Source organism: Protopterus annectens, chromosome 9.part0, assembly GCF_019279795.1.
Source record: "Protopterus annectens isolate FY-2018-M chromosome 9.part0, PAN1.0, whole genome shotgun sequence".
Classification (NCBI taxonomy): domain Eukaryota; kingdom Metazoa; phylum Chordata; order Ceratodontiformes; family Protopteridae; genus Protopterus; species Protopterus annectens.
The window spans coordinates 744,692,650-744,705,047 of NC_056743.1; the positions used below are offsets into that span (position 1 = coordinate 744,692,650).

Consider the following 12,398-nt stretch of genomic DNA (forward strand, 5'->3'; position numbering starts at 1 on the left):
TAACTAAAGGAGGAGGTGGAGTTGGCTTTTGACATTTGATGTGAGTAGAAGGATCAGCCTGTAGATTTATTTGGGTTTTGTATATTTAGAATGCCTTTGTCAGAAAAACAGAAGCTTCTATGTATGTGCTCATAGCAGCATTGGGTAGTTACTATGAGCAGCTGGAACTTTGCCAATGACCTAGTTTTATTTCAGTTAGGTAGCACACATGTTCAGCTTTGCAAAAAGTCCTGCCAGAAAGTGAAAAAAAGTACTAAGCAAAATGTGCTCAGGATCTGCTCATTGACACTGGTGCTGGAGAGTTGCTTATCCTCAAGTTCTGATTAACTTATCACATCTGTGCTTGTTTCCCATCTTTCCTATAACTAACCTACTGGTAGCACTAGAAAGCCTTAAACTGATACAAGCATACTAGCTTAGGAAAGAGACTTTGGAGTGATTATGAGTTTTCTGTACTTTCTTGCTGTACTTAACTGTTTTCCACCCAAACACAGGTTTTCCAGCATTTATTGCGATTTAAAAGCTTGTTTTTTTCACATATTGTACTTATTTGACTGCCTGCACTTTTAAAAAGTTGTGTTTAAATAATTTGTTTAACTGTTGTAGGCTACACTAGGGTGACCAAATCATGAACTGGAAAAAATGGGATACACCCAAGGAGGGTTTGGGGGATACCCTCCAGCTAAAGAGGGGTCCGGGGAGCCTCCACCGGAAACTATTTATTGAAATATGCTCATTTTAACTATTTTGAGACCTAGAAATCTTTTTAAATTTACCTTCACTTTTGTAATCTAATTTAAACATTGAGGCATATCATAAACGAAAACAATAATTTTGCAGTGAATACTTATTTATTTATATATATTTTACAACATAATACAACACAACAAATTAAATTTCACTAGTCTAGGATTTAAATTGAGGATATTTGGCTGTTGTCCCAGCCATTGTTAAAACCTCCTTCTTATCTAATATAAACTTGTAAAAACTATAACAGTCCATTTCGAAATTGTAGAGAACTTGCAGGATTGCAGAAAGGGTCTCCAGTCTCATCTTGTTTCTTTCGTCCATCCATTGAATGTTCATGAGCGAAAAGATTCTTTCAGTATTACCGTTATGGGCAGGGATCGCAAACACATATTGGCATATCTTCAAAAATTCAGAGTTCTGTTCTGGCCTAGTATGGGTTTTGAAAAAACAAACCCACTTTTCGTGACACTGAGGTTTTTTTTTATCTTCATCAGTCCACTCTTTAATATTTTCACTTACAAAATCCGCTAACGATGCCAGTTGATCAAATAGCAAAGTATCATTTATTTCAATACTTTTTTCGTTGAAGTAACAAATAATTTCTTCAATTTGTTCCCAACTGGAGATGTCCTTCAAAAGCATCCATTTGAATTTTGAGAAGGTAGAGAATGGTACACTCCATTTTTTAAGGTATTGTAGGCAGGTTTCATAAAACTCGTTAACTTCATTTTTGAAGTTAATTTTGTCTTGTTGCGTAATATTGGCCCGTTTAAGAATGGATTTTACACTAAATGATAAAAACTGTTCCTCTTTTCTTCTGGTCAGAGCTTTGAGAGTACATTCCAATACATCATTGACTTCCATAACACTTTTTGTACTTCCTTCAATCTTTTTAATTCCTTGGTGAAAAATACTGAGTTGGCTATGGATAAACCATAGGTATGCCTCACTTAAAGGATTATTAAAAAATGTTAACAAAATCTTTGGAGCTTTTTCCTTGTTTAAAAAGAAATCCTTTAAAGCATCAAACAGCTTTAAAATTCGTTCTATTGCAGGCATCAAAGACAGCCAACGAGTTTTTGAATATGCCAAAATAGTGCCAAATTCGACGTCGACCCTTTCACAAAAATCTTTTAGCCTCTCCGTTCGCACCGCGTATATAGAAAAATAAGAGAAGAGTTTGACAACAATACCTTCAATGTCACAGCTTAATCTATCAGCTGCTGCACATATGCAGTTATGTAGTACATATGCAGGACAACCCACACCTTCAATACCACCATGTAAATTAGTTGTTAATTTTGTAAATACATTGTTTTTTCCCACTCTGATCAAACCACCAAAATTTGTGTTGGTATTGTCACCACAAAACACAATGCAACTGTTTTTATTTAACTTGAATTCATCAATACAGTTCAAGCAGAAACTAGATATCTCATCTGATGTTTCACATGGCAAGGAAGCTACTTTCAGTAACTTTGACTTTATCCCTTGATTTATGTCAAAAAACTGAACTACAAAAGGAAACATTTTTATAGCCTTGTGATTACTTGCATCAGTTGAAATGCCATAAAAAGGGGATTTATTTATCTCTTCACTGCTAGTTTTCATGCTGAATGGAGCTAAAACACCAGTTATCAGGGCTGATTGCTTTGTTCTGGCAGAGCTAAACTTTAATGCAATTGATGAGTCACTAAACATAGTGCTGTTTAACTTGTTGACACAGTCATTTGACCTAAAGCTGTGATGGTGCTTTACCGTATGGTAGGCTTGAGTTAGTTCAGCAGCTCTAACTTTCGTTTCTTCATTAGAATTGTGTTTTATAAAATAATTGTTAAGAGACATACTGCTACTTGGGGCACTCAGTCTGTTCCTATGTTTCACTGATGTGATGTGTTGTTTTATATCTGAACGTCCACCATGACCAATACTAAAAACACTATTGCAAACTGTGCACTCGGCTTCACTGTCATAGCGTCCCTTTTTAATATAGTTCTACTCTTTGGAATACTCCTCCATAAACTTACATTGACGCTTGGGCATAATTATTGTCTATATGAGACGATAATATAAAATTAAAGAATAAAGTTCAACACCCAAAACAAACACCTGTCACTCTGACATGAACAGGCCGGCAGGGATCACACATAAGACTAACACATTACACGCTGCTACAGGTCTGTCTATATGGCTATGCTTACTTCTAAAAGTTTGTAGCACTTAGACTAGAAGTGCTAAGCGGAGCCCCTGACTTGATATTTGCTGGGGGCCCCCAAAATGCTAGCATCGGCCCCGGTTATACTTTATTGTCTTTGCTCCTCAACTACAGTGTACCTTCTTCCATTCTCCATTGTAGAGTTCCTTTGGCCATCTCTTCCTTGCTCTATGTTCACTTTAAATAATTGTGCGCGTCCAGTAGCCATGGCAACAAGGTCTCATGTTCTTTACGCTACTCAAAAGTCTAAAAAATGAAAAATATTAAAACAAGATCAGTTTCGCATACAGACTGACCTTAAAGTTATCAAATTTACATACATAAAAATACGCAGCTGGTATCGCCAAATAAGTTTCACATAACACTCCAAAACCCCAAATTACATATTTTAAAAAAGTAGCTTTCAAGAAATTGTGAAACATCTGATATGACCCTGTAAAATATATTTTTCAAACTTTCCTTCAGATACCACTCATTTCAAATAATTGCAACAACACAGATACTCACCTTCTTCACCACCGTTTATCTACCATAACCTGCCAATCAAAACAATGAGGTGGGATTTAGTTACTTGACACGCACTTTACAAAAGGGGAGGATGTGCTATCGCTTTTCGCGATGCATTGTTGGTATTGCAGTTTTTAACTGCACATTTCATCATATTAGCTAGGGAAATAGAGCTGTAGTCCCTGCAGCGAAGGAAATAGTAAAAATGCGGCGTGACGCAATATTGACAATGTGACATTGACAACTTCAGTTATGTTGATTTTCGATTTTTATTATCAATATTTATTGTGTGCTGTGTGGTAAATGAAGGAAACGTATATCACAAGTGTGTATGGTGGAAGAAGCCACTTTTTTATTCTTAAAATGACCTGCTTTTGTCTTAGAAAAGTTCAATGGGCACTTCAACCCCTTATATACAGATGTTGCGGTTGACATGTAGAATATGCTTATGTACACAATCTTTCTTACCACTATCAGTCGGTCCGTCATCATCATCATCAATGAGGAGTAATAATGGTTTGAAAACTTGTGTTGAGGCACTTCTGGGTTCGGGTGTATGGAGGGACAGCACCAGTCTGCATTTTATTACGAAGCGCAGCATTTACACACCCACTCAAAATTATACGCAAAAGAGAATGAGCATAGTGGGCAGCAAGTATCCGTATGGAAAAAAGCTGCTCCTCCCTCATCTGTTACTCAGAAAGGTAAACAGAAAATACCTGTTTATTTTTGCAAGCTTTTCAGAAGTAGCCAAAATATTACTTGAAGTTATATAATTAGGAAGTTTTAGTGATTTGATAGAAACGGGACATTTAGGCATCCCGAGAGACTTTTTCGGGACACCGGGTACGATCACGAAAAAATGGGACAATCCCTTTTTTATGGGATGTTTGGTCACCCTAGGCTACACACTAAAGTGCGATAGCCTTTTCTGATCGTTTGTAGTCGTTTAAAGTTGTTTTAAGTGTATTTTTTACTGTTTTTGCCTTATCTTTTCAAAAAAAAAAAAAACCCCAAAAAAATCCTTGTTTCCCACCTTTCTAAGCTAGTATAGTCCAGTTTTCAGGCTAGTGCTGAATTCAGGGCTGTGATACTAGTTTCTGAGTTGCCCATACCTTACTTGGATAGAAGAAAGTTTCTCTGTTCACCTGTGAGAGAGGGGATTTTTGAGCAACCTATCTGTCCCTGGAGGAGTGGTTCCAACACAGAAGTTAGTAGTTTATTGGCCATTTTGGGCTAATTTCTATCTCTTTCATTTCCCTACTATAAAAACTGCATTTGCACGGTTTTGCACACCGGGCAGTGCCGGTTAGCTATGGTTAAATTATTCCTGGTTCCACTAAGTCTCCTCTTCAGTTTTTCCCTTTAAACTAGTCAAGCTCTCAACCTAAGCACTCAAAAAGCATCTTACAGCCCAGCACTTGCTCAGACCTAATAGCAAGCACTAATATACCCTGACACTGATTGCCCAGCAGGGCAAGGCTCTTTATTCACCCCTCACCAACCAAGTGACTAAGCAGCTCACCCTACTATTCAGGCATGACCAAAGGGCAACTTCAGGTGCACTCTTCAGTCCAGCTGGTGAATCTGGGTATCCTGAGGCAATGTTACAACTGCCTCATGTACACAGACAACCCTCTCCTCCTACCACAAAACACTAACATATACGAGAGATGCAATTATACAGCCAAACTGGAAGCTAAGCTGTCTCTACCCAAGACTGGAACAGACAGTCAAGAGAAGAAGGTTAACACTTGCACCACAACTCCAGATGCACACAGACCTACTAAAACAGCACTGGCAAAAAATACACATAAATACACAAAATCATACTTGGAGGCTCTAAATAAAAACCTGCAAAAGCATCAGAGACCTCCAAAGCAGACACCCAAACAACCTGCACTTCCCGTCACAAACCAGACAACACATAAAACACAAAATCAGTGTGCCGCACAATCACAGCCCTTAAGGTGAAATAACATACCTAGCACACTAGTAATAGGTGACTCTATAGTCAGGCACACTGACGTCCCACTCATTAGGCCGGACAAGCAGAAGGTTACTGTTAGCTGCCTGTTGGGAGCCAGAATCCGCCACATAACACAAGCACTCAGGTCACTATAGTACAAGTACAAATATGACTCTGTCATTGTTCATGTTGGTGTGAATGACCTGAGATGTACCTCCCTGGACTACATGAAAAGAGACATGGAAGAGCTCTCTGATCATGTAGCCCGGGCTGGTATGACCCTGACCCTGAGTAGCATCCTGCCCTCACCAAGACTGATACCTCAGTATAAAGAAAAAATGATCAATTTCAACAATTGGCTAAGCTTCTGGTGTCATTTGAAGGGGATCCAGTGTCTGTCAGCCTGGGACGACATGCTCGACAAGCTGCGTTGCTTTGCAAGAGACAGCTTGCATTTGTCACCCCTAGGCTTTCAAATACTGGCCAAGGCTCTTGCTGCCCCCATAGTGCTTTTTTTAGGCAAGGCTCAAAAGTCAAACCCACCTCCGTAAACAGCACAATTAACAAAAAACTGAGGGTTATGCTACTCAACGCCAGGAGTTTAAATCTGAAAATGCACGCGCTCAAAGCACTCCTCAGTATGGAGAACGTCGACATCTCTGCAGTAATTGAAACCTGGTTCAAGGCTCCAGAGAGCATCCTAGCACTTCCGAGCTACAACTCATACCACACGTTTTGGCCACAGAACATGGACCAAAACACAAAAGGAGGGGGTGAATCCATATTCATCAAGGATACCTACACCTCCAGGTTAGTGGCACTGAATGATACCTCTGAGATCATCCATGTGCAACTAACATCAGGCAAATCTGCAATGCAAATTGTGGCCTGCTACAAATCATACTCCATGACCCAGGACTACCACTCCACCTTTCTGGAGATACTGGAAAACATGAAGGTCCTACCAAACACCCTGATATTGGGCGATTTCAATTACCCTACCATTCACTTGTCCCGTTCGATTCTCAGCTAGAGCGTCTTCTGTGTGGAGGCATGCGTGAATGGGCATACCTTTGTTGAAGGTTGTGCATCAGGGCTGGCAAACTCGGCACGTAAAAAATCTACTGCCAATCATTAGCAGAGTTCCGCTGTGGCGACTCCTAACCGGGAAAAGCCGAAAGACACAAACAAACAAACAAACCATTCACTGGGAAAACTACTCAAGTACAAATTCCCAGGCCCAGTGCTTCCTGGAATTCATCAACTCAACCACCCCGGATCAGCTGGTAAACTCCCCTACCAGAGGTGAAAACATATTGGACCTGGCCATCACCAACATGGGCGACAGGTGTTCCACACCGGAGGTCAACCCGTCACTGGTTAGATCAGACCATAAACTAATCACTCTGGATGTCCACACCCCACCACCACCCCCAACTAAAGAAACCACAGTAAAAAACATTTCTAAAGCAAACTTCACCTTACTTAAGACAGAGGTGGTAAGTTTCACAGCCCCCACGCTAAAGGATAATGCTGCCCAAGATGCAGAAACTTTACAAATGCACACTATGAGCACCTACAAGGATGCATGGATTGTGCCATCCCTAGCAAAACCAAGACTCACTCCTCTAAGAGAAGGAAACCAGTTTGGTGGACCCTTGCAATAAACAGGCTATACAATAGAAGGAGGAAACTAGTTCAGAAAAAAAGCAAATCCCAAGAAGGAAAGACATCCCTGATCAGTATCAGTAAGAAACTGAGGTCCCTCATGAAATCATCCGAGGCTAACATCAAAAGAAAAATAGCCAAGGATTCAAAAGATAACCACAAAGCCTTCTTTAGCTATGTTAAGAATCTAAGTGGCAACTCGCAGATATGCACTGAACTAGTGCAAAATAGCACAAAATATACTGAGCCTACTGATATTGCCAACATCCTGGCAGATAGATTCAGTGCAAACTTCGCCCCCCTCTCACCTCCAAAAGGGCCCACAACAATACCGGAAAAGTGTAGTGTCCCAAAAATCACAGACGCACAGGTGAAAACAGCCCTTTCAAAAGCCAAAAACACAGCATCAGTGGGACCAGATGGTGTCCCAGGCTGCGTCTTGCATGAACTACAGAACGAACTAACCCCCCCACCTAAACACGCTGTTCAACCTCAGCCTCTCCACAGGCTACATGCCCAAAGAATGGCACACAGCAATGGTTATTCCTCTGCACAAAGGAGGGGCCACAACTGACCCTGGTAACTATCGCCCCATAAGCCTGACTAGCCTGGTCTGCAAGGCTATGGAGCGCATCATCATGGAACTCATTAACAAAGACATTGGGAACCTCCAAACACTTGACCCGACCCAGTTTGGCTTTGTTAAGGGCAGATCATGCCTACTAAACCTGGTTGACTTCTTCAAGACAGTCACCAAGGCCATAGACAAGGGAAAGGTGGTTCACACAGCCTACCTTGACCTCGCCAAGGCTTTTGACACCATTCCCCACTTGGGTATTACAGGAAAAACTCACCAGCCTGAACATAAACCCCTACGTCATGAGATGGGTTGCCAACTGGCTTACAGACAGAACTCACCCAGTAAGAATAGTGGGCTCCAGGTCCGACTCTAAACCAGTCACAAGTGGTGTCCCGCAAGGCTCGGTCCTGGGACCCCTACTGTTCGGCATATACTTCTCAGAAGTACAGGCAAACACAGGAGGACTATGGCTAACCAAGTTCACCGATGACTGCAAACTGGGAGCCATAATTGACTCTCTGGATGACACGGACATCCTTCAAAAGGGCCTTACTGAGACGGACACCTGTTGTCAAAGTCATGGCCTTAAGCTAAATGCCAAAAAATGCATAGTCATCCCATTTGGGAAAAACAAAACACCCATGAATTACCACATAGGTGGCAGCCCCCTTAATACAGAAGAGGTAATAAGAGATCTGGGGACCCAGGTAGATAGTAATCTCTCCTTTGACAATCATATTGCCAAAGTAGTTAGGAAATCCTTCTATGTGACCCATCTAATTACTAAAGGGTTCGCATTTAGAAATAAAGAGGTTATAGTGCCCCTCTACTCGTCACTCATTAGACCCATCATAGAGTACAACGCCCCATTTGGGATTTACCTCACAAGACACTTCAAACAGCTGGAAAGACCACAAAAGTACCTCACTAAGAGGATTACTGGTCTCAAACATATGTCCTATGCAGCCTGACTGAAAAAACTCTGGCTGTACTCAATGGCATATCGCTTACTCAGAGGTGATCTCTGCCTGACTTACAAAGCCACGTCCAACTCAGAATTGATGGACATGCTCCATCTAAAGAAATCCAAGTCACTGCGAGCCACGCACTCTAGTGAGCTAAACCTTGCCACAACAATAAATAGAACATGCTGGAGGGATAGATTCCTGTCACAGAGACTCCCCATGCTTTGGAACAAAATTCCAAATTACATCAGGCAGAGCCCCTCACTAACACTCTTCAAGAGAAACCTTGACGAGTGGATGTGTAACAGAAAATACACCCCTGGGATCACTTCATTGGCTCTGCTTGACAGAGGATCAGTTAATTAATCAATGGGGCGGCAAAGCCGACACACTCTGGCTAGACTTATAAATGCCCTCGGGCAGATAGCCTAGTACCTACCTATGAATCTATGAACTTAGAACCTTAGATGTAGCATGTTTTATTATGCAGCCTAATACTTTAGGTTTGTTTTATGTCGTGTATTTGATAACACTGCTTTACACAAAGTTACGTTTACTGCACTTCACAAAAGTAAAATGATCTCATATGAATTATTCCTTTTAAGTAAGCATTACAATGTGTTCAGAAGTCCTGCCACAAGTCCTATAATTTCTAGCCTTGATCTGAATTTTCTTGTTTTGCTTTTTGTTGCCTTACTGTAGTTATGATCTGCTAGTTTGACATTTTATTTGCTGTTTTCATTTTATGACTTTTTTATTTATTGAATACTGCAGCTTTTACGAAAGAGTCTAGTAGCTGTTATAAAATAAATGAAAACATGTTCCCCATGCTTCTTGTTTTTTATGTCAGCAATCACTAGAGCAATTAACTCCATCTGCAGACCCTCACAGAGACTTTGGCTTCTTAGTGCTTCTTTGAACTTCTGTTAAGGTTGTGCATTTTTTTAAAGACATAGTTACATTGAAAATAGCTTGTTTGCTGGAGATTGCTTCTTCTTCTTTTGGCTTTTCCCGGTTAGGGGTCACTACAGCGGATCACTTTGTCCGCTCATGATTGGCAGTGGAGTTTTACAGTGTTGAGTTGCCAGCCCGGTGATCAACCTTCCACAGAAGACACACACACACACACACACACACACACACACACACACACACACACACACACACACACACACACTAAGATGATAAAACATTCATGAACAGTAACAAAAATCCTTCTCATAAAAGCAGGGCTTATAATTAACAATTAAAAATAAAAAAAGGCAAGGAGCACACAAACTGAGAGCAACAAATGTACAGACAGGCAAGTTTATCTGGCATTTTTACGGGCTGTCTGCATCAAATTTCTAACATTGGTAAGGAAGGTGAAACAGAAAATCAATTTAACTGCTGCCCTTCATGTTATCAGTGGGTGGGGTGGATGAGTTTTTTTCTCATTTTACAATCTGAGAGGAGTTGTGGCATTTCTTCATGCTCTGCCAGAGGCAGATAATTGTAAACAAAGCCAGGTCTTCTTATCGAGACAGTCCAGCCTTTGTAAAATTGAGGACCACAGCATTGAAAGTTTACCCTCAGTTTGGGGCTTCCAGAGACTCTGAACTAATCATTTTCATTGGATTGCCAAGGCTCCCATTTGCTTGCCACAACTACGTTTTGAGTCAGTCCTGTCAGCACTTGGTACCTTGTATAACTTTGCTGATGCAATGTGAGTGATGCTGCCTGCATTCTTACATGCTATATTATCTCATACTTTTAACTGCAGCCCACACAAAGCAAGGCACATATCATATGTGTTCTTCAGACTATCAGTGAGTACATTTAATAGTAAAATGTGAATAATTATGATACATTAGTAGGCTGGATTTCTATACCGTCATCTGCTATGTAAATATTTTGTGTTTGAGAGCAAGTCACATAAGCTTCCCACTGCTGCTGATAAAAAAAAAAAAAAAAAAAAAAAAAAAAACAATAGAAAATGAGAATCTGATTCTAGCACTTTACCTGTGACAGGTTCCAAATGTATATAGTTTATCTCCAATTCCACCAAGTTTTGTCTGGGATAGAAATGTTTAATACAATTCAGTACTGCTCATCCGCATGTAAGAAAAGTCCCTTCTCACATTCCATCCAGAGCTTCCTGTATTTGGCTTAGACACGAGTCTACGACATGCAATTGAAAAATAGAAGTCTGTAAGCTGTTTTGAATGAGGTAAGCTGTTTCTAACAGCATTTGAATTATGACAAGAAATAGATGTTTGAGTGAGGGACAAAAACCTCACCCACCCACGGAACTGTGCCGCCTAACTGATATAATCGGTTTACCTTTACATGTTTGAAAGTCAAATGGTTGTACGTGCACATCCGTGAACCAGATATGTGAATTCCATAAAGCCGAATTCCCGAATCGCAAAATAATCGAATTTCGACATTTCTAAACGCACCACCGCTGAAACATGTGCTACTATGAGCCAAAAAGGGGGCGACATTTCATAATTTGGCACTTCAGTTTTTGCGATTTTGGCATTTCGCGGTTTACAGTTCGCTGCAGCGGGTCCGAAGATTTCTCCATCGAACATGTAAAGATAAACTGATATAATCACCTACATGGTTGCTGAATTTGAAGGGAAATAAAGAATCCTCTTGTGATGACCTGTACAAAGACTATTCAGGTTTGACCACTTATTGTATATATGCCTGGTTAATGTGCAGATAAACTGCATCACTTGTACACACCTCTAACGCATGGCCATCTTTGAGTCTCTGAGAAATTTAAGGAAGTACTGAGCTAAGTCATTCCTTATGCTTCAGGAGAGCTTGTGACAACATTTCAATGTGATATGCTCAGCTTCATCTCTGCATTTCCTATGTACGGTACTACTAGAAGGGTACTGAAATTAATCTTCACTATTAACACAGTAGTTACAGTTTCAGAAATGAACAGCTGTCCCACAGAAGAGGAATAAACACTCTGCTAATGCTCTTTCATATGATCCAGGTACCACTTCTGTTGTTTGGGGCACAGCTTTTGCAAGAGAATTCAGGGAACCTAGTTTTCAGTGCTGTTTTACCCTGTAATTTTACATCAGCTAACTACCTTAATCTCTGTCTATGTCTGCTAATTTACTTACATATTTTAACTGCATTGCATTCATTAATGTGTTATTTGAATCAGCTGTTTCTCCAGTTCCAATCTTGTCCTCTGTGCATTGTGCATAGTATTTTTCCATTGTGACTACACTTCATTAAGTGATCACTCACTGAAACGTACCCTTCCCCTCAATGGACAGTCTTAATTTTTATATTTTTAGGATGGTATGTCATATTGGTTTATTGATATTGCTTGCTGCTATGGCATGTGGGTACATTCCTGACTGTGTCTTGCTCTATATGATGTTAACATGTGCTGTTCATAGGATCATAGGAGGTTACTAGGCTAATGGCCCTTGGGCCTTTACAAGCCTAGCCAAGAGTTTATTCCCAAAAAAGAAACCTCAGCACCTGTTGTCCCTGTCAAGGAGGGACAAAGGTGGAACTCCTGGGACAAATTTGTGGCTTCCCATCCACTCGTCAAGGTTCTGCTTGAAGAGGGTCAGTGAAGTACTCTGTTTGACATGTATGGGAAGTCTATTCCAGAGACAGGGCAGCCTCTGGGAGACAAACCTATCTCTCCTGCAGGTTTTGTTAATGTCGCATATTAGTTTAGGCCTATCAAGTGGGTAATGTGGGAGGAATTAGACTTATGGA

General features: G+C 40.6%; 1 protein-coding gene across 1 annotated transcript; it reads right to left on the reverse strand.

Moving 5' to 3' along the window:
- Window positions 1-852: 852 nt before the first annotated feature.
- On the reverse strand, window positions 853-11,643 carry LOC122811502. Its single transcript, XM_044083377.1, has 2 exons — window positions 10,656-11,643; window positions 853-3,211 (listed from the first exon to the last, which is right to left on the reverse strand). Exon 2 carries the CDS (start codon window positions 2,593-2,595, stop codon window positions 907-909), a length of 1,689 nt encoding a protein of 562 aa, XP_043939312.1. The 5' UTR covers window positions 2,596-3,211; window positions 10,656-11,643; the 3' UTR covers window positions 853-906.
- Between the last annotated feature and the right edge of the window lie 755 nt (window positions 11,644-12,398).

Excerpts from the sequence above, each read along its gene's own strand:
- LOC122811502 (XM_044083377.1), bottom strand. The coding sequence starts at position 2,595 with ATGTCTCTTAACAATTATTTTATAAAACACAATTCTAATGAAGAAACG.